At 39.5% G+C, this 22,957-nt stretch overlaps 1 protein-coding gene across 1 annotated transcript in view; it reads left to right on the plus strand.

Annotated features, from left to right (window-relative positions):
* Positions 1-5,052: 5,052 nt before the first annotated feature.
* Positions 5,053-22,957, plus strand: part of GTF2E1 (general transcription factor IIE, polypeptide 1, alpha 56kDa) — a gene marked incomplete at its 3' end in the record, with an annotated part of 40,826 nt that continues 22,921 nt past the window's right edge. Inside the window, exon 1 of the mRNA XM_009574649.1 lies at positions 5,053-5,528. Coding sequence (XP_009572944.1) covers positions 5,081-5,528 — 448 coding nt within the window. The remainder of the gene's footprint in view (positions 5,529-22,957) is intronic.

The raw sequence follows: 22,957 nt of genomic DNA on the forward strand, positions 1-22,957 counted from the left end.
TACTGAGGAAGATTCAGAATCACTCCTCTCAGCTTAACCTCATCATCTTCTGGAAGACAGAATTTTAAATTTTATTAGAGTGAGAGACTACAAAACTAGGATCTGATGTTTGCAAGTGACTGCTGGAGTGGGATATGGGTATACACTGGCTCTCGGAAGCCTGTCATACTTGCCACGTTTACAGGTGAGGGACTTTCTTATAATCTGATTTTGATTTTTCCTGAAGAAACTGTGTCAGTGGTGCAAGCAAGTAATTTTTTTTTGCCTTTTTTTAAAATCCTATGGCAGAAGCCTGCAGAAATGTTTTCCAAACAAATTAGCAAAACCTGGTCTCAAAGATTTAGTGAAAAAGAGCACTAACAATTTAAATTAGGTGTGGTGAAAAATAGGAAGCACCTTTCTAAGTGTGAACAGCATGTCTGATAGACCTGGGTTCCCAGCCAACCCTGCAACTCCAAGTTTTCCTCCAAAAGAGATCTAGGGTGTTATAAAGGGTTTGTATACTCAAATGAATCTGAAGAGCAGTCTGCTTCCTTTTTCAAGATCCCGCTTTTAAAATGTTTACCTTGTCAAATATAGGAACAGTGAGACTTCATTAAATTTTTTGAGGTAAAATTACCAGTGGAATTAATATAAGCCTCAAAGTTATATGTTAAAACAAGGTGATGTTCATTTGCAGTATTGGATAAAAATTCAGGCTCATTCACTGGCCGACTTATGTTTTCATAACTTGTAGTTCTAGTTTCATCTACATTGTGGCTTCTAGGTATCACCTTTTTAGCACTTTTCGTCCTTTGTCTCAGCTTTAGCCAGGAAAAGCAGGAAGAAAAACAGATCCAACATCCTTAGCACAATTCCTGTTCGAGTTTGCAAAAGAATTCTTGAAATCTTTGTACATAGAGAAGAAGAGTTCAGTTGCTTTGGTGTTGCATCAGGAAAGTCCTGACCAGTGGAGATGTTTGCTCAGTTGAATTTCTGGCTTCGATATGGTCTTTGGTTCCATCATACTGAATGTTTTTTTGCGGTAACTTGCTCTCCTCGTGGTTTCCTTTCTGACATCTCTAGTTCTGCTCAAGACTTACGCCTTGTGCATTTTACTCAACCGGAGGTATGATCTCCATTTTGCAGACTGTACCCTGAGTTTGTTCACCCAACAGATCTGATTGTATTGTGTAACTGTAGGTCTTTCTTCCCAGTGTTGTCTTTTATAGCCATGTCAAGAATTATTCTTACATTTAGAGCAATTTTTTTAAAAAAACAAGTGTGTATTTAGGGTTGCTGATCTACTTTCCTCCTATACCGATAATACTGAATTGTATTCTCGTAACTATCCAGAACAATTTCCCAACAGCTGTCTCTTTTAATAAAGCCCATGTTTAAATTTTGAAATTTTTCTTTTGGGTGTTTCTGAATGTCATGCTGTCCAGCGTGCTTTATTATTGTTGCTGTAGGTGCTTACTGCGTAGTGGTGTATCTTGGCCATTGTTTTTCTTTTGGTTTTTTTGCCCTGACAATGTCCCTTGATGTTCATCCGTTATTAAGGTCAGTACAGACAATATTATGAAACAGATGCACGTCCATTAAAACCTTGTTAGGAGATGTTATCATATTTCTTTGCACACGTAATTAATTCTGGCTTGACTTAATGCCTCGATGGAAGGTGAAATCGCTGCTCAAGGATGCAGTGGTAAAGTCCCCTACTTTTGAATTTTAAACTGCTATTCTTGTGGCACTGGATTACAACTTGTGAGCTGGATCACTGTCTGTCTTGCCTGGTGAAAGGTAGTAAGGATTTGCAGCTCATATGCTGTAGCCTGGGATTCTTCATGGGCCAGGTGTCAGCTTCTCCTAGAGAAACAATTTATTAGACCCTGGCCTGGTGAGTTCTGGCAGTGGTATATGCTCGCTCTTGTGCCATCGTTCTGTATCACATAGCTTACATGAGAACATGATTATCAAGAATGATGTTGTAAAATATGTCCTTCATCCAACCATACAGATCTAGTTCGAGGCCTTGCTTTTGATCGGTTTGGCATTAGGCCTCAATGTAATAGGCTCTCAGATAAGGTATCCAGAGTGAAATGTGCTTGTTTAAAAACACTTTTCTCCTTTTTTTGTTACAACTGGTGTTCTGAAGGTCACTGTGCCCACTGCAAGTTGAGTCGCCAACTTTTTCTGCAAGGAATTTTTAGGGGACACTGAATTGGTGAGGAGAGAAGGTGGGTTTTTTTGGTTGGTTTTGAGATCAGCACTTAAAAAGCTTTTGACTTTCAGAATTTGGCTTTTAAAATCTCTTCTGGGGTGCTAGATTTTATTTAAAATTTATCTTTACATTAATGCTATACTGTGCTTAAACTCTGAATAAGATTTAATCAATTTGAATAAATAAAAGCTGCTGGCCAGCTTCTGCATTGACATTGTTTTATAATATCAGTATGTTGCTGTCAGATTCAGTCAAAAGCAAGATTTATCTTTAAGTGACTGAAAGACTGTAAAAATACCAACAGAATGAAATTGATTTTCAAGGACAATGTCCTGTGACGGTATTCAGATTGGGTCTGACTTAGAGATTCAAAAATACTGTATGGCTAACTCATGATGGGGCATCCTTTATTGGTAATGCTTTTACCTTTAATGCAAAGCTCTATAAAACTGTCCTTTGTGTGAGATAAATCTTTATGTATCTGGCATGCAAAAGAAAGCTAACTGACTCTAGAAGTGCTTGTTTCACGGTTAATTTATGCCATTATAATCGTATTTTAATTTCATTTCCTTGAAGGGAAGCTGGAGCTGGACATCTAAGCATTGTTTTCTGTAAGCTATTCTCAGCCTGCACACCAGCAGTCAACAACAAATGTTCAGTTCATTTCAGTTTGAGCACTGTGAATACCATTTGGCCCTAAGTTAGAGAAAAAGAAAAGCTCAAGCGGGGAAGCATTTTAAAAGAAAAGAATGAAGGTAGTTTTTTTCTTACTCAAAAGGCAGAAAAGACAGGACAATCTTAATTTACTTTTAAGCTCCACAATCCACAGCCGAATTGCTTTGCAGTTGCACTAGCTGTAACCCCTGAGAGGAATATATTTCCTCAGTTGCAGAAGAGGGCAGGGGTTGGAGAGAGGTAAAGCTTCAGTGTTGCTTAAAGTTTTTTGAGAGGGCAATGTTTCTCATACAAAAAAAAAAAAAATCCAAGCAGGCTACTGTGATAAATGATCACAGATTTTTGAGCAGTCTTAGCTGATGGAAGTGAGTCATCAGCTGCTTGGTTACATGTAGAGCTTGGTTATTTCAGGGGGATGTCTTAGTGTGGGGAAAAGTTCTGTAATGGTGTTTGTCAAAAAGGATATTACAGGTTTTATGATAGCGATGGTGAAAATAGGATACCCATCCAGATCCTTTCTTCTGCTGTCACTCTCCTCTTTCCTTTATTTGAGACTTGAATGCTGGGGAGGCACAAATATAGTGTGTGAAACATCTAATGGAAGTGAAAATTGAGATTGGCAGAGTTTTACTATTTATGATACTAGTTCACAGATAAGAATTGCTTAGCAATGACGAACAAACAGAAATTAAGGTGTGAGGTTTTTCTTCAGTTGAAGGAACCTTTTGCTTAAGAAATGATTATTCATATCCTAAACTAGCGTAGAAGTCTCATATTGAAAAAGACTATTCAAAGTTTTATTTGAAGTTAACTGGTAGTACAACCACCTGAATGGGTATTTCAAAAGCACCTATAATACTTCTTGCTTATCTTGAACCTTTCATACATGGAAATCTAAGTGCATTATGAGTGGAGGGGAATTTTGTTACTGCCTACAGATATATAGACTTGAAAGAGTGGAGGGAAAATGTGCAAAACCACCCTGTGAAATGACACTAAGCCTTTGCTCTGTGCCTTATGGAGTTGCTTCCCTTTTTGTCTCCACTGGACAAAACTGGCTGCTTCAGAAGAGTCACTGCTGTTAGTTGTCTGCTGGGGATTGATTTTTGGTTATGTCTGTGGCAGGGGTGACAATATGAGGAATTCCTTGCATGATATGAACCTATATATGATCCCGTGTATGTCACAGAAGCATGTAATTGCAATGACCATTTGTGCCATTTGATGTTAAAATGAAGCAAAACAAAGTGAAAATACAGGATTTCTTTAGAAATTATTGTCTTGTCACAGACACCACGGTAAGTTGTGATCAGTAACTCAAAGGATACTTCATGGAATACTTTTTTGTATTTAAATGCATCATTTCTTCATGTTCACTAAGTCTTGATTTTTACTTCATTTACCGTGCTATGTTACCCATGGGCTTCTAAGGCCTGAATGTGAGATGCTTTAAATGAAGGATTCGTCCTTTGGAAGGACCTATTTGCTCATCTAAGATCAAGGCTGAAGCAGTCTGTGATGCAGGATGTGGTAGTGCTAACAGTTTTCGTGCTGCAGACGGTTGACTAAGGTGTATTTATCAGAAAGTAAGGGAAAAGTCTATCTGTTCTCATAGTGCAGCTGGGAGCTTTTGCTTGAATGCATACCAGTCTGTACTAGCAAGCTGACCTCATATCTCTGCCCAGTGATGTCTGAGGAGTAGAAGCAGGCAGGGCTACTTACAATGTGATCAAGTGACATCAACTGGGGCCACAAGACTATTTCACTCTTGGGCTGTCTTAGGACCTTTCTTGCAGTAGCCTTTTTCTGCTTCTCCCAAGCTACAAGTCTCAGTTGATCATGAAGCTGTCTACTGGAGCTCAGCTTCAAGGCAGCTTTCTTATTCCAGCTCTGTTGGCGGTGGCTGAATAGAAATGAAATCTGCCATATGTTATGGTACCAATTTCTTGTGCGCTTTTTTTAAGTTTTCCACCATTTTGTTTTGAATGAGAGGTGCCATTTCCTAATTCTACTTCTGTAGCATTGGCATTATTAACACCTAAGGAGATAGTACAGGGCTTGGGAAAGAGAAGTGGAAAACACCCCATCCTTTTCTTAGCTCTAAGTGAGATAAATCAAAACTTCTGAAGTCAGAAGACTGGCTAAGAATCCATCTGCATTTTTTCATTGCAGTATACATGAAGCTCAAGATCTGAACCTGCTATGACTGACCCAGACGTCCTCACTGAGGTCCCAGCAGCTCTCAAACGCCTTGCCAAATACGTGGTGCGTGGCTTTTATGGCATTGAACATGCTTTGGCTTTGGACATTCTCATCAGGAACCCCTGCGTGAAGGAAGAGGACATGTTAGAGCTCCTTAAGTTTGATAGGAAGCAGTTGCGGGCTGTCCTCAACACCCTCAAGGGTGACAAGTTCATCAAATGCAGGATGAGGGTAGAGACGGCTCCAGATGGCAAAACCACCCGTCATAACTACTACTTCATCAACTACCGCCTTCTGGTTAATGTGGTGAAGTACAAGCTGGACCATATGAGGAGGAGGATTGAGACGGACGAAAGAGACTCCACCAATCGCGCCTCTTTTAAATGCCCCATTTGCTTCAGCACTTTCACAGACTTGGAGGCCAACCAGCTGTTTGACCCCAGGACAGGTAAGAGTACAAGTAACAGAATGCTCTTGCTCTCTCCTTTGTCTGTAAGTGCTAGATTTTAAGGAAGCAGAGTCTTAGGAAAATTCTCTTGAGTTTGGCTGGAGCTAGAGAGTACTCTGTTTCTGCAGGTGGTAAATGTTTGAGCAAAATACAAAAGTAATGTATACAGACTTACACAGTCTGTACAGGCAAATAGCAATGTTGGTAAAATGCTTGAGTGACAAGCAGTAGAGTAATGGAGGTCTTATCGCAATCAAATTCAAGGGTGAATAAGGCAGTCTGTCCTTGTTGGAAGCTGGCGGTTTTTCAGTATAACCTGGTTTTGCCTGTAAACTGTATGACTTACTGGTAGTTTGCAGAGAGGGCATATGTATAGTTGACTTTGCTATGCAAAAAATTTTTAATTTAGAGATGGTCATGCAAGGAGTGAGTTGTTACTGTTTAATTTTCTTCTAGCCAGATCATTATACTGCACAACCTTGTTTCCCCAGTGTAAAGCAGTCTCACGAAAGTTAAAAGAAATTAATTACAGACTCGTCTGTGGTTGGGAGTAAACAAGATTCTTTTTCAAGTGTGTGTCTCAGTCTCAGTGGAGGTGCATACCTGTTTCGTGCATATGAAATAAGAATCTTTTCTGGGTGTCATTGTCTACAGGGGCAGTCCCAATACTTTGCGCTTCCATGCCAGGGAGGAAAAAGAAGAACGCTTGCACCTGATGAGATCCTGTTTTGCTAGTCTAATGTGGAATTATTTTGGGGGGAAGGCAGGGAGCAGGGGTTGGGTGTTAGGTTTCCACCTTCTGAATTAGTTTCTTTACTTTTTAATTTTTCCTTTTGAATTCTTTGTCCTGATCTTACTTTTCCATAAAAATAAAAGAGCAAAAGTCAGGAGAGCTCTCAGAAACATTGCAGTGTGGTGCTTTGTGTCAGTTATCATAATAAGAAATTGTAAAAATTCACTGTTTAGTGGTATTGAAACTTTTAATCTAGGGTTACTGATGTCTAATCTGCTCTGGAGAAGGGCAAACACCCAACAAATGTTCAGCCTATCATTTTCCCTCTTTCCTGCCTCCAAAGATCAAGACCTGTGAAACTCTTTTCACTTGAACAACCATGAAAATTATATTTAGTACTAGAGAAGCAGAATCCACTGTCAAGTAACAGTCGTTGGTGCAATCCAGCGCAGCTCTCCAAGTAGAAGTTGCTCCCTCATAGAGCACCAAAACCGCCAGTGCTAGCACAGATTTTCTAAACTCACCGCTGAGTATAGAAACTACACATGCTCTCTACAGTAATGATCATCTGTGGCAGCTACAGTCGTGGGTGTCGGGCTGAAGGGGAATAGCGCTTTTGCAGTTTGCTTCAGTAAGGAGAGAGTAGAGAACCTGTGCAGTGAACAAACACAGTGGAGAGTGTGAGACACTCATCCCAAGGGACCTGTAACACTTTGCAGGTGAATCCTTCCGGCCTGTGTGGGCGGTGAGTTCCAAGAGCAAAGAACTGGCTGTCGAGGAGATGCAGAAGACAATAATGCTGGGATTCGGCTTTGACAGCAAGGCCTGTGCTCCAGGAACTGATGAGGTCAACCAAGGGTTTGTCTGCAGTACAGGCACTGGCTGCCTTCACAGTGCGAAATCACTCACTAGCACATGAAGCGTTTTGCAGTTTCGCTGATGGGAGGAAAGGTTGAGTGCTGTTTTCCCAGCAATTCCCAGCAGTTGGTTTCTGTCAGTATTAACGCAAATAGCAAGATAGCCAGTTTACCTTCACTCACTTTCAATAAGAACATACCTATCTATAATTTATGTATATTCTGTTTCTCCTTATATAACTTCTAAGTCTATGATAGGTTCATCTAGATAGTGCGTGATGATACTGTTGTTTCTCAAGAGCTTTTACATGGAATACCAGTTTGGATAGGGCTCTCCAGTTACTGTTTAAGAAGGTCTCATACTGTCTCCAAACCGTGAGACAGCTGCTTGTTTCCATTCTGGGTAAGTGAGGAATTTTGTTTGTTATTTTAATGAGGATGGCTGCTTTATATTGCAGTGGATTGTGTTGTCTGTATGTGTTTCCTGCTCCTCTGGAATTCTGTATTAGAAAAGAACTGAGACACCTTTGGGTGCCTTCACAGAGGGAGCTCGTGAGGACAAGGCGTGTAGAGGAACACGGTTTGTTAGACAGTGAATAGCCATCCTTTTCCAAGGATGTCTTTAGCCCTTACCAGCGCTGTACATAAACCTCTCCCACTCATTGAAACTCATGGCAGTACAACTGCTGAAGGGTAGCTGAAAGGCACATGAATTTCAGTCACAGTTGACCTGAGCTGCTCCTGGACTGCAGCCATATTGATAAAATTTCGTGAATTAAAATGCCTGCAGGGCCAAAGTCTGTTAGTCCATGAAGCAGGTACAGCATGGGAGGCATCCTCTGCACTAATCTAGACCAAGCTGCACTTAAATTGGCGATCTGTTGTTAAAAGACATCGTGTTTCACTGTCTTCTTTTTGTCCTTGTCACTCAGAGATGGGGATGGTTTAGATGTCCTGTGTTTTCTTCTGCTTCGCTTTCCTCTTCCCTAGTTACAACTCAAATGCAAACTCTGAGCAATTGTTGTAGAATGAAAGGGTTAGAAGAGGAGGTTATTGCTCTTGCCCTTCCTTATCAGTGATGATGAGGAGGTTTCCAGAATCTTTCCATGACTAGTCATTCTATTGCAATTTGTGAATTAAGACTGCTTGTGAAGAGCCTGTCCATAAGTTGGATATGTAGTGCTCAGCATCTGTGTCTGTCTCGGCTTTAGCAGAGGTCTGTTTCTTGTAGGTTACCAGCTGTCAAATGGAGGCTTTTTTAGCTCTGTGCTTCACTCCATTTGTGAATAATTTTGAAATAAACTGATGTGTTTATTTTTTCATCAGAAGATGTGGTTATTGGTGTTTTTGGAAGGTGGCAATGTGTCTGCTGAGAGAAAATAATTGATAGTAAGAAGGATATGTTTTCAGGGCACATAGGTATAGATGTGCTTTGGTTGCTGTTCATCCAATTAATTTGGAAAAATATTTTTGAGCAAAGTAGCAAGTTTGCCACTAAGGTAATTTTAAATGTAGTTTTTAAATGGTATAAATGGTACTTTGAGAGTGTGATCTTTCTGTTTTTAAAAGTATTATATTATTTTTCTCCATTCCTTTTTCTGCCATTCCATATCTCAATGCAAAAAAGCTCCAAAAATTTACTATTCTGTCAAAGATTGAACAAGTACTTGTAGAATACTTGTAGGAAGTTCAAGGACAGGAATCGTGTAATGTTAAAGAAACTGTCAGATAGTGAAAGTCAAAGTGACAAAAAACCTAGAGTTTTGCTGCTTCTTCAACTCACAAAGGGATCTTTTGAAAAGTGAAAAGAAACGCATGTTGTGTTGGAGGAGTCACTTGGCTGTATGACCAGTGAGAGCCTGCTAGCTCTAAACATGGCCTGCCCAGGTCATGAGTTTTAGCCCCATCTGCTCTAAATGAAGAGTTTGAACAGATCTCCAGATCTCACACTTTCTCCTCAGTGGCAGTTTTTACTGTTGCCTCCAAAGAAGCAGTATCAGTAACTTCTGCTTTTAGAGGCAAACAGCTTGGACACGGCGTGCTTTTATTTTTCAAAAGTTTGTTGTGGAAACTTGTAGCAAAGCTAAGAAGAACTCTCTGATTGAAGAGGTCGCAGATTTGCGGTTTGCCTATTGACCTGGCAGTGCCTTTGACGGGAATTGGTGCAAACTGGGTCATTAAAGGCTGAGCGGACAGTTATTACCCACTTTTGTGTTTGTTTTGAGATCTATAGGAAGAAAAACACTAATGCTGTATGAATGAAAAGTATTACTTTTAGCCTTGTGTTTCAGATGGGATGACTGAGAAGGGAAAAAGATTGTAGTTTTCCTAGAAGATCCTAATATAAGCACTTGAAATACAGATCATTGCCTTTCACTTGTGCCATTGTTTTCTTTCTACTGGTGCTCTGATATTTCATCACTCTTTGTTCTGCATGCTAGCAATTGCATGCAGCTGCCATTGTGATGAAGCCTCATGCAGGTGGAAAGCTGCAGCCATTCCCTTAAACAAGGTAAGGGCTATCTCTTGAGGCAGGGATGTACAAGAAAGAGTTTAATTGAGTAGCAGTAAGAAAAGACAGATGTTAAATGGATACTGTGAATAACACTGCTGAACTCTTGTCTATTCCCAGACCTGGGCTGACAGTGGACACTGACCTAACGGACTTCATCAGGCTTTTACACAGACCTGTGGGAAGAATTTTCTTCTCTGTGCTTTTAAATGTAGAAACTACAGAAATTTGGTTTCTGTAGGCCAATTCCTGAAATTGCAAAGTAATCTAAACAACTCGATACCATCTTGTGGATTGGAATTTAAAAAAAAAAAAATCTTGGCGAATTAAATATGCACAAGTCTCTTCTGCAGAGTGTGGGGGGAAGCACAGGAGGAGCTGCATTGTCTCACCCAGTAGAGGGAGCTGTCTTCTTTTCTCGGTATGTATGGGCTTGGGTTGATTAATTTATTGAATGTCACAAAACTGGAAATTGCGTTCATGGGTATGTGTTCTGTAGTGCGATTAACTGGGTCTGGTTGGGGAAGGTCTCTCTGATGTATCCTGTTCGCATACCCTAATCATATTTGTAAATCTAGTGTGGTGTTGGAGTTGACTGTCAAATTCAAGGTCAATTTGAAAGAAAGTATGTGACTAGAAACTGCAAAAGGGAGAGTGGAGTTGAAGTGAAGGACTGACAGAAATGAGATCCTGCAGTGCATCACACTGTTATTCAGCCCTGGATTTCCTTAGGTGTTCTAAATACCAAGCTGTATCAGGATACTCACCAGCATAGCAGGTGAATTTGATATTAGAAAGAAAATAGAAGGCTAGATGAAGTTGTTTGTCCTCTGTTCTCTTCTACCTTTGCAATATAATTTTTATCCAGTCTTGTGTTTCTTTCATTTCTGTTACTGTGAAGAAAAATCGTGATGTTAACAGTAAATTGTAATTACAGTTGGTCTCTCTTACATACATTTATACATTAAGTGTCCTTACTGTAACATTCAGTTAGATAAGACGTGAATAATTGTGGAAAGAAAAGGACGGAAGATAAGTGGGTAACGTGAATCAGGAAGATGATGCTGTTGGGATGTTCTTAATTGCAGCTGTAATCACTGGAGTCTTTAGTTGTTATTGGAAATCATAGCAGCTAATTACTTGTCCACTCTTTGCCCTCCCACAGGTTGCTCTCGATTTGGTGAATGATTTTGGATATAGCTATCTTACTGTTCCTGAAGATGCACTGTAATAGTAACATACTGTGTATCTGGATCCCTTTCTTATTCTGTGTGCTGATACGAAATTTAATTTGGGAAGAACAGATTGAAGGTGGCAGTATCAGTTTTATAGAAGGGAAGACACCTTGAATTTCATTTTAACCCCACTTGTTTTACTGTCAGCCTCTCACATCATTTGTATACTTCATAACAAAATTGCACATAACGTGTTCAGAGGCTGGTTTTCTGTACCTGTCACAAGGCACCTTATACCACATTCAGGTGGCCTGTATGCAGCTGAGCGTTTGTATGGTTTGGGCCCTGTTACTGAGATTAGAAATTTGACTAGGTTTTGATTTTTGACTTTGGTCTTATGCGTTGACTTCTAGAGCTACTGCCTTTTCTTCTGAGTGCTCAACTTCTCACTTTATCCCCAGTGAGCTATTCAGAACACATCTGTCTTCTCTTCTTGTTTTGAATTTCTACTTCCTCAGACAAGTTCTACACTAGCTATAAATCTTCCTCATCTGATTCAAATTACTTTTGAGCCTGTCCTATCTATTTTGTTAATTTTTTCTTATGCTTCCCCTTCTCCCTGTTTTTTGCCTTGCTCTTGTGGAGCTCTTGTGTCCATTTCTGGTACATCTCTTTTTGTGTTCTGTCCCTTCCAGCAATTAGAAAAAAACAAATCACTTAGAGCTATTTATTCTCTATATTCACACTACATAGTCAATTCTATTCGATCTTTATGCTGTTGATTCTTGTCCTTTAGGTTCAATGATTTTCAGAACAGGCGTTTTGGGTAGCTTTGTCTACCACATACTGCTGTGCCTGTGCTATATGATATTACTACTACAACAATTTACAGCTTTTTACCAGCCAAAATCAGCACTTAAAAAGTCTTTTTGTAAATTGGCATACCAGAAACTTCCCCTGAAAAAGAAAGGATTCAGAGCAGTTCCGTTTTGAACAACTTCCAAGTTCTGTGAAGATTTTTTTTTTAATTGTTGTTAGCTTTCCAAGTGTGTGTAAACCCATCAGTGTGATTTTTCTTGACTTTACAGGCACATTTTGTTTGTCTTGTGCTGCCACTGAGAGCTTTTGAGAAACACCAACAGAAGGAAACTGCCCATGCTCTGCTTAGTTTCTCTGTTTCTATTCAAATTTCTGGCAAAAGCTCCAAGAGTATTCCTGTCAGCTTTACTCTGCTTCAGCTTGATAAGGCCTGGAGCCACAGGGAAGGGAAAACTGAGAAAAACATACCAGAATTAATGCATGTTTTTCTAAAAGTAAGAATACTCTTTAGAATGACTTAAAAGGGATATGTAGGTTACATCTGTAACTTGAACTCATTCCCTGCGGGTTGGACACCCTGTCTGAAAGAACCATCTAATCTCACCGTGGATCTCTCAGCTTGGTCGAGAAATAGGTGAAGGTAGTATTAGAGCCTGTGCTATGCAGAACATCAGACTGGAGGACTGTAAGTCACTGGAGTAACTCAGAAAAGCTGTTGCCTGTAGAGTGCTGGCTTGTCACCTCCCTGTATTCCACATTGACCTCTGGCTGGTGTGCTGTGTCTCTTAGATTGAAAAAAAAAGTATCTGATAAATGCATGCCTTGACTTACAGTATTTATACCATTTTTTTGTGTCTGCAAAGGACATTTTATTACTAGAAGTGCAGGAAATAATTGCCCTTAAAGTAGAGGTTATCACTTTAACTTTTCTCTTGGCTTTGCAAATAGAAATAGATAACAGCAAGAAGATCTCTGTAAAATCTGTGAATATTGCTAAGCCATTTGCAGTGATGAAGGCTGAACTGCATCATTCCTATCTTTTACTCTAGTAACTTGCTGTTCTTTTGAAACTGCATCCTTGGTAATACCATCTGCAAAGTGTGTCATCCTTTTAGGCATGGGTATCTGTAAGTCAGATCAGGAGCTCATGGAGAATCCTGTTACTTGTGTTGCAGTCTTTCTGCTGTTGGATGCAATTCGAGGGTGTAGTATGTTGGCTCAGTTGGTATTTTGGCATAGTCTTCTTGATTGAAGTTTAAAAAAAAAGTTCTTTAATTCCTAATGAGCTTCCTTTGGATATTCCCTCTGTCCAGTTGCATCTTTCTCTGCTTACTGTCTGGCTTAATTTATCCACAGTAGGACAGAAGGAAGAACTCTGTCAACTCAGAGCTGCTGAGGTTGTGCATAGAAGCTGGAGCAGAAATAGCTCTTACTGAGAAGAGGAAAGGATTCCTCTCTTCTTTTCCAATTTTATATTGAATACGTATTAAATCATCTGGCGCTTCTGAACGATCAATAATTTTATGTGTCTTATGCAGTCCATTTTTTGAATGTTTAATTTACCTTTTCAAGAGAAACATCTTTGAATGTTCAAAAATTCTGTTACAGTATTTTTAATTTATTCGGGCTAAAAATGGTCTGCACACTGAGATGAATGAGCAACTCAGTGTTCCTCTAGATAATATAAAGTGTTTCTGAAGGTGCTTCTTTTTTTTTTTTTTCTTTTTAAGACACTAAATGTTAAATTGCTCCCCTTCTCTAGTTGCAAACGCAGGTCAGCAGGAGGGGGAAACTGTAGCATGAAATGTAGATTAATGTTGTTATTGTGAAATGCAGAAGCAAATTTGGTTGATATCTTTTGAATTTTCTGGAGTTTGCTACCTAAACTGTGCCCAAGAAATAAATACATATAGGCAATTCCGCATATACATTGCAGGCTGTGATCAAGTTGCTGTTTCACAACTGAGTTACAGCACTGCTATGCCCTTAGAGCACCTTGCATGCCTCATTCTCCACTGATAACCTGCTGTGCCCCCCTGGCAGAGCTTATTATCTTGTATCCCATACAGTGCTCTAGAGAAACGTATTTTAAACTGCTGATTGGGCCCCGGATTGTCTTTGTATAGCTGTACTTGGTCCTTGGCCGGAAAAAGCTAGTGTCTTTTTGTTTTTCAAATTAAGATCAGAGTAATATAGCATGGTGTGTTTTCTCCCAAAGTGCTATCGTGCTAGAAGTTAGAGGCCCGAGTGTGTCCGTCCTGTCTTCCAGCGCACACTGCAGGTTGGGCATGGTGCTGATGCATTGTCAGTGTTGCCTGACGGGTGGTGAGGTGGCATAGTAATAGTATAATTTTGGTGGTCAAAAATGGTAAGTCACGATGAAGTAATAGTGAAATGTTAATAGGCATCTGTATGAATCCTTCATGAGTGTATAAGAAAGTCTTGTAAGATTGGTGGTAACAGGGGCTTTACCATGAAATGCTTCATTAGGTAGATTCAATCAGCTTTACTTCCTCTAGAACTTGTGAATAGTTGGTGAAGTGGAAAGGCAAAGTATCTGTGGTCATCTGGTATTTCTTCAAGAGGAAGTATTTTACTTAGGGATTTTTTTTTTTTTTCCATTTTCGCATGTACCTCTCAGATGCACCAGAGGTGTGTCTGTCTTTCTGCTGTGTGGAGGCACACAGCAGACACTTCTTGCTCATCTGAAGGAGTCTTTTGGGAGCCCTGACCAAAATGTGATTGAAACCAGTAGATGTAGCAGTCTTGAAAATATTACTAGGCTATACACAAACTCTAGAAGACAAATGAAAGGTGCCCAGAATAGTTTGCTGAAGCCAGTTCCATGGTTAGAGGAGTTCTGACTTACTTGGTTTGAGTGTTTGGAGCTTTGTAGTATCTTTTTGAGGATGAAAAGTAGGTCCTCTACAGACAGAAGTAGAAATTGTAACAATTTGCAAGGTAAGATGTTATACCGTAGCTTGCAAGGTGAAGTGTTCCAATTTCAGCTGCTTCTTGTTAAAGGAAGATGCCATCTCACGCAGGCCTAATTTTCAGTATGTCTAGTGAAGTAATCTTCTGTTTTTTGATCTTTTTTCCGATGCCTGAATTGGAGAATAACCTGATGAAAAGCAGTTGTGGCAGAAGAGTGAAATCTTACTCTTGAGGGGTGGGAAGACAAAGGAAGAGAGTCCTTCTCTTGCCAGTCTGAGTCTGGTAAAGTGCTTTTAGGTTGGTGTGGGTTGTTGTTTTTGGGGGTAGGGTGTGCATTTTTGGTTTGGGATTTTTTTCGTGGGTTGGTTTTGGGTTGTTTTTTGGTTGGTTGGGGTTTTTTTTGCATTTAGCTTTTCACACTTTAAAGACATGAATACATTGTCATGTGTTGAAAAGAAGGTCAAAGTTGGTCTCTATTGCCACTTAATTCTGTACTCAAGAGGTGTACCTTTGAACCTTGATCTGTGAGTTTGGACAAATATCCTTTTCCACTAATCTGTTACATTGTCTGAAAAATTAACAACTTCCCCTCTGGCAACATTCAAGCTGTTCTTTCTGTTACCGTGTCAGTTCAGAGTGGTTTCCCAGCTTACCAAGAAATATCAATTGTATGAATGAGTGAGAAACATGGGGTTTGTGTAGTGAGCTGATCAATTGTGCTGCAGGGGCTCCAATGAGGATGGTTTCTGCTAGCCAGTTTTCACTGGATGAAGCTGCTTGCAGGAGCATGCCGAGTTGAAACTGCAGCAGGTGCCCTAATGGAAATGCTTGATAGCTGGCAGTAACACCATCCCCCTACATGCCAAACATACACTTTTTGCAGTTGCCATCCACACGTGACCTGCCAGCGTGCAAAACCTGCTTTCTTTCATTTACGAGAATAAGAACTAGATTCAATCTGGTTCTTAAATATGGTGCATGGGTTTGAGGTTATCAACAGCAATCTTGAATTCAAAGCAATATTGAAGTTCACTTTAATAGAAAGTTGCTGATTCCTTCTATCTTGTGTGACGTTTTGGGGCGAGAAATTCGACAGCTGGTTTTCCAAAAGAGTGACCAACTGGTGTGAAGCTGTTGTGTACGTCAGTGTTGTAGATAAAGGTAATGTCAGTATAGTATATGGAGAAATATAAGCACAGCATTTGGGAGACTTGTCCAGAGATGTGAGTGGATTACAAAGTTAGGAGGAGAAGCAAATGTTCTTTGCTTCTGTTAGCCTTCTGTTGAGCTACAGGAGAGCTTGATCTTCCACTGTGTCTGCAGCTATTGCACATTTCAAAAAGGTTAGGTGTATGAATTGGAATATTGTCTCAGAAATGCTCTTTCTGAACCTGGACACATGGCCTACGAGGCAGCCAACTCAAGGGATCTATACTTCAGTGGTTCTACTTAAATGTGGCCTGATATGCATGCTTGTGGCAAAGCGACTCTTGAAAAAAGACAGCAGGAGGAACACAAGTGCAAATTCTTCTAGTGAGTCCTTCCTTGCCCACAGACTATATGTTGGTTGTCATTGCTTTCTTTAATCAGAAGTGCAGACAGCCTGGTGTGTATCTAAAACTTGCACAACTGAAATGGAGAACCTACAGTATACACCAGTGTTGAACACATTTGTATTTAAAGTATTAGAAGGGACAAAAATGTTCCACAAGCCACAGTGCTCGTTCTGTTTCTTGCTAACCATGTTTTCTGAGGAGTAAGTGCAACTGGGAATGCATGTAGGTAATATATTCACTGCTTGCTTTTTTTTTCTTGAGTCCCATTACAAAATAAAGCCAAAAATAAGGTAAGGTTTGTATTGTTAAGCATGCTGATAATCAGTTACCAGCTATGACCATTAAAATTTCTGTCTGAATTTCTTGAAAGTTTGATATTAGAGTCTGTAAGCTCTTACTTGTACTAACCTATCATGGTCGAAGAGTGTAAAAATCTTAATTTCTGTTCCTAAAATAGAGAAAAAAACCCTCCACTTCCATCAGTATAGAGTTGTTCATAAATATGTATTTTCCCTGTATTTTTCAGTCTTGCTTTAACCATTCTAGTGATTCAATACAGCCCTCATCACTGACTTTAGGAGAATATTTTGCAGCGTAGAAGATTTTATCTGGAGAACTTTGTCCTGTTGCACAAAACTTTTTATCTTTCACTTTTGGAATTATCTCTCTGCATTGTCCCCCACAACTGTGGGCTGAAATTGGACCAAAAGAACCAAACTATGCTAGGAGTCTTCATATTGACACTTCCTTGCTCACTGGGAGGGTCAGGTTCAGTAGCTTCTTTTCTCCTGTCATATTAGATTATTGGTCTGAGTGCTTCTTACTCATTCTAACTGTACTCCTCCGTTTTAATTAAAATGCTATTCCCCTGCCTATGCTCTCCTAAAAGGGGCAGAGGAAGAATTTTTCTGTTAATAACATGAAAAGAAACATTTGGGCTGAATGTTTATTCTGTTAAGGTCTCAACAGGTAACAGAAATAGTTACTATTTAAAGAAAGAAATTCTATCACGCCATATTGGCTATGCAGATAAGAGAATTAATGATTTTGCTGCTGGAGGATCAAGCTTTTTTGCCATCTAGAGGTAACAAGCTTTTTGGCTTGAAAAATGTGAGATTTGGGGAGGAGGAAAGAGGAAAATGAAAATGGAGAGATTAGGGGATTGCAAGTGCAAGACAATATTCATTTTAGAAGATAAGAAAACAGTCCACTGTTCACTGTTCCACCTAACATGTGCTCTTCAGGGACAAGCAACGATAGCAAGAGGCTTGAAACCTACTTGGTGGAGATTTGCATTTCAAAAAGATTGGCAAGGCTTTTAATTCCCTCCACCAGGGATGGCCAGGAAAGGCGCTTCATCAGAACACAGCATCCTGTCTTCAATGATTAAAGGAAATCTGGGTGTAGGAAGGAAATAGGCAGCTGGTTTGGCAGAACAGGAGAAAGCTCAGTAATACAAAATTGCTCTGATAATGCCAGTCTAAAATTGCATCATGGAAGAATTTTCCCTCTTTGCAGTCAAGAATTTTCTTCCTCCTAGGCTGTTTAATAGTTCCTGGGGACTTAACTGTGGCTAATACAAGTTCTTTGGTTGTGCTTACAGGTGGAGCTAAGGCAGGCTGTCTTTTCTGGATTACCTTTGCTGCTAGTCTGAAATGGTATGATCCAGCTTACTGAGTTCAGGCTGAGAAAAAGGGTTAAACTACTCTGCTTCTGAAAACAACCTTATTGACAAGTAGATAAATGCATTTAGCAGTTTTATTGCACGACTTGAGTATATAAACCCTAACGCCTGTAATTATGGGAATACTTGAATACTCTAGTTTTAAGTTGCAAAGAGAAGATGAGGAACTTCTGAATCTAATTCACTGGAGTTGAGAGAAGAGAGACCTGCTTTTTAATTTCCATAATAATTGCACCGAGCTGGTGAAACTGATTAAAAAGGGGTTTGCTTGTCTACTCTCAAGCCTAAAAAGAAGCAGACGTAGGATCTTGCAGTGAGTGGAGGACAAGGATGTAACCTGACCATAGGTGATTTGTGATGCTTCACTGGAGCTGAAATGGAGAGATGGCAGTCTCGGTGGTTCTCCCTGCTTTGTGAACAAGATCACAGGAATATATGATTATTGTTGGGAACAGATCACATCAATTTTAAAAACAAACAAACCAACCCCACATTTTTTTTCATATGATATGTATGTGTATATAAAAATATTGATGTCAAATCTTAAAAATGTCAGAGAAGCTGATGAAGGAAGGGGAAATAATCCTCACCTGCTGTATGTGATGCTGTATCAGCTAAAACTTTGGGCTGATTCTGTGCTTGACTTGATCCTTTTTGGGATTTAGAAGTATTTAACTCAAGGAGATCTGTGTGTGCTCAACACACAGTTGAGCTGCTTACTATCACCCAAATATTTTTATGTGATAACTGAACATTGTGTGTCCAGACTTGAATGTTTTTGCTGAGGAGTGAGTTCCTCAGTCCTGCCTGTAGTCCTTCATCTCGGCCAAGGGTCTTGCCACTGGTAAATGCTTTGGTGTTTCATCTTAACCTGCCTGGAGCTGAAAGTTAATGACCCACAAAAGCAGTAACTTGTAAAGCAGATAGGAACTTGCTGCTTTCAAGCAATGAAGGCTGTTGTGCTCCTCAGCAGTTTAATATTTGTTTCCCAAATGTAATCCTAATTATCATCTGAATCTATAGTACATACTCAGGAATTTGAGTGTTAAGGATTTGCCGCCTTGTGTGTTGTCAAGACTGGAGTGGTTACAGTCTAATGCAGGGACAAACAGCTTCAGTTATGGAACCAGAGAAGATGTGGCTAAGCCTGAGCCATGCCCACATCAGCATTCAACTTTTGGATCCTCCTAAATGTTCCTTGGGTGACTGTCATTTAGATACCACAGCAGAAACTTGCAGGTTGACATACTGGGCATGAGGTCCACATATCTCCCCCTACATATTCGTATGGCTTTATGACTTACTACTTAGGTTCTCCATCTTCAAAATGGGAAACGTATAACACCTTTTCTTCACACTTGCTTGATTTGTCTGGTTACACCGACAGCTTTAAAAGCAGAATTTTTCTTACCAAGTATTTTTTGCAGGTCTCCAATTCTGTGCAACTCTGAGCCTCTATATCCCACGTGAGTAGGACTGATGCCTCAGAAATACCAATGAACCTCTGCTAGTCTTCAGCACTGTTCCAAAAATTCATCTTTATAGTTTATATTTAACTAGAAGACAAAACTATAAACCGGTGTTTACAAATTTCTGAGGTGGTTCTGTCTTTCTTGCTTCTCTTGGATTAAAGAGACTTTGTTATCTTTGGCAAAAATGAATCTTTTATACCATGCTTCTCCCTCTACAGAGTACATGTGATGAGTTATATCACAAATTCAAGTTCATTGGTGCACTGCTTCTCTTCTGCCTGTGAAGGAAAGGTATAAGAGCTTGTTTCTCTTAACCCCTTTTTATTTGAATTTTAATTTATTAGCTCACTTATATCAAATCTGGTAAAATACAAGTTAAATCTGTGCACAATGCATTTCTAACAGCAAGATGGCAATTTACCTTGGAGTTGTGCCAATTCCGCTTGCTCCAATAGAAGCATTTGTGGTACCAAGCATGAGTGCATACTTAGGGAGAGGGAAAGCAAAAGCAAGTAAACAGCACGGCGGGCCTTCTATTTGAAACTCCCTGTGAGAGCTGAGAGATTTGCAATTAGTGTCCGTATGTTTGCTTATAATCAGTTTTGAAAGGAGCATTAAGACCCTGTAAGCTTCTGAATGCTGAGAGACAGGAAATTGGTTTTGGAAATTTGTGTCTCAGAATTCATTTACATAGTTGTTTTTTTCTTCTCAGATCACTGCCTGTATCAGAATTTGTGCGACAAAGAATTTCAAATACACATTTGCTGATTTTCTTTTTTTTTTTTTTTTCCCTTTTTGAAAGCTATATAAAGTCACTTTCTTTAATGTAATGGCAGTGTTTGCTTGCAGGTATGCTATACAATTTCTCAATGTCAAAACTGATTCTTCAACTTGTGATGGCTATTCATTTAGGAACTGCTGTCAGCTGTGATGCAAAATCCTTTAATATATTTTGTGATATGCTTTTTCTTTTCAGGTTATAGCAGTTAAAGCTTGGAATTCGTATCTTACTCGGAAATTACCTTGTTTGAGAATATCCCTAGTGGTATAGTCTCAAGCATAGGCATTCACTTTGATCTTGTCTGTGTAGGTCCTTGTAAGTGCCCCAATATTGCAGTGTCTGAACAGTGATATGACATCTTGTTTTCATCCCTATTCTGCCAATCCAAAGGTGCCACAACAGTCTCCTGTAGGCAGTATAGAAGGTAAAGTTCTGGATGGGTGAATAATATAAAAAACATGATGCTTTGGACTTTAGTAAACATATCTTGTTGACTGCTGACAATTTCTGTCGTTCATAAAGGCAGTTTTTCATTCCAGTTGTGTCTTCTACCAAGGATTTGCCACCTTTTCAAATTTTGTCTCATTCGTACATTGCATAGCATATATAATTCTACAATCAAAATCTTTAGTAGAAAGTATGAAATAGAAGTGAACCAGGATAGACCCTTGAAACACCCTCTAAGGCTGACAGTGAACGATGATTTTTTTCCTAAAAGTGTTGTTCTCCACCAGTTATGCAATCATTTTCTGATTAATTTATCTGGACTATGTTTCTTTAGTTTGCTGATGAGCATACAAAACAGTTGAACATCCTCCCTTCCCCCAATCAAAATAGATTGCTTCCCATTCTTCCCATTATCCTTTAGCTTCTCCAAAACTTAAGATTGGGCTCACTTTTTTTTCTGTAATAACTCATATTCCTGCTCAGTTCCCTCCATACAAGTAAATTCTCTACCATGCTTTGGCCTCCACCAACTTCCAGTTTTCCTTGAGTGTGTTAGGAAGCGTAATCCCTAACAAAATAAGCCGTGAGCTCTCCTCCACCCTTCCCCAAATCCTGAATGCCAGTTGCAGGGCTCGCTGCTGTCATAGTTGTTTGTCTCTGCATTAGCTCAAGGTAAGTGCTGTTCCTCACTGGGTGGCAAGAGAGTAGATACTCTTCTTGGGAGTAGGAAGGAGGAGAAAAGGCCATCTGCAGCAGTCTCCACAGTGGGGTGCATGCAAAACAATTCATTAGGGTGTATGAAGAAAATATTTTTTGTACCAGTAATAAAATAAAAAACTTGTAAACCAGTTTGTCCATCTTTATCTCATCCTGTTTCTATTTTTATGTATCTTTTATAATGTACATAATATATTAGTACAGTAGTACATGTGTGTAATTTATAAGTAAATATCCTTACATTGAGGGTGTGTGCTCAAAAAATCTTTTACTGGTGGGGTGTGCAATCAAAAAAGTTTGGAGGCCAATGATCTGGAGCTTCAAATTTCCTCCCTTCTCTTCCAAAGAGAACTTCCAGTCCCTTGCCCACTGTCCGGATCTTTGTCTTGGATTTTTTTTTTTTTTTTTTTTTAATCCAGAGCATTAACATTTTGCTATTTAAGGGTTAAATCGGACTCTAGATTTGTTTATAAATTTGAAAGGCAGTGTTTTGCGTTCTTTAGAAGTCTTGCATGGATTTTAAAAAAGTACCTTGATCTCTTGCTGACTGCTTTTGTCAAAAATCTGAATGTTTCTTGTTGCTTCAACTGAAATCTTTTGTCTGGCTTTCCTTGACCCTGAAGTAAATCCTTTGTAAGTACTGAATACTTTGTTGTGAAATGGAGCGAGATTTCTCTTGTGCCTTTGACCTGTATCACAGTGCTTTTGTGAATCTCTTTGGATGTGCACCAGGCAGACAATGAACAGATTAAATGGGGATGGCTGTGACTTCTACATGATGAACTAGCTGAAGCTACCTGAAAGGTAGTCCTTGGGGCACACAGAAGAGGTTGCCATTGACTTTGTAGTGCTGTTCTTCATCTTGTGCCCAAGGAGAATTGAGAGTATTCTGGTTTGGGATGGTAGTGATAACAAGTGATTGCTTTTGTGCCTGCTTCCCTTTAAAAGCTCTGCTTTTCTTAGTGCAGCAAGTGATCGGTGCAGGTGCCAGCAGAGCAAGGTTATGTGGTTTGGGATTTTGCTTTTTTTTATTCTCTGTTCGCCTCATTTAGTCGTAGCTCTAAGGCAAAATGTCGCTTGGTCCCTGTGTGTTCAAATGGAACCAGAACAAATTGCTTCATTCCCTAAATTGTTGTGAATGAGGCAAGATTAATTTGGAAATGTTTAGGAAAGTCAGAGTTTTTTGTTAAAAGGAAAGCTGATGCAAAAGTGATGGAGAGGATCTTGGATTGTGTGAATAAGGAAGGACCCTTGATCTGAGTGGGAAGAGAAATTTTTGATGGAAACTTGCTCTGTAAAAAGGTATATTTAATACAAGAATAGAGAAGTACTCAGAATACTGTTTCTGTTAGATTTTTCAAAAATGTATACATTCCAGGAGGCAGGGCAGAGCAGAGAAGAAAATTTATTGACATCAGACAGTAGAAGTTACTGCAGTGATGGACATGAAAGATCTAACACAACAGTACTAGAGCTTTCTGGCTTTGATTGAAAGAGAGTGGATAACTGATACTCAAACATCAGTAAATTAGTAATGTTAAGGTAGATTTGCAACTTTATTTCTTACTTCTGTACATATGCATCTGACACAACATGCAAACGCACTTTCTTCTCAAGAGAAATGCAATATATTGTTTTTCTGCAAATGAGTTTACTGCCATGTATGCTGTATCAGACAGTGTACGCTTGCACTGAACTGTACTTTCATGTGTAATACTAAAATATGCTGGCACTTATTGGCA

Source organism: Fulmarus glacialis, unplaced genomic scaffold (genome assembly GCF_000690835.1).
Source record: "Fulmarus glacialis isolate BGI_N327 unplaced genomic scaffold, ASM69083v1 scaffold17540, whole genome shotgun sequence".
In the NCBI taxonomy this organism is placed as follows: Eukaryota; Metazoa; Chordata; class Aves; order Procellariiformes; family Procellariidae; genus Fulmarus; species Fulmarus glacialis.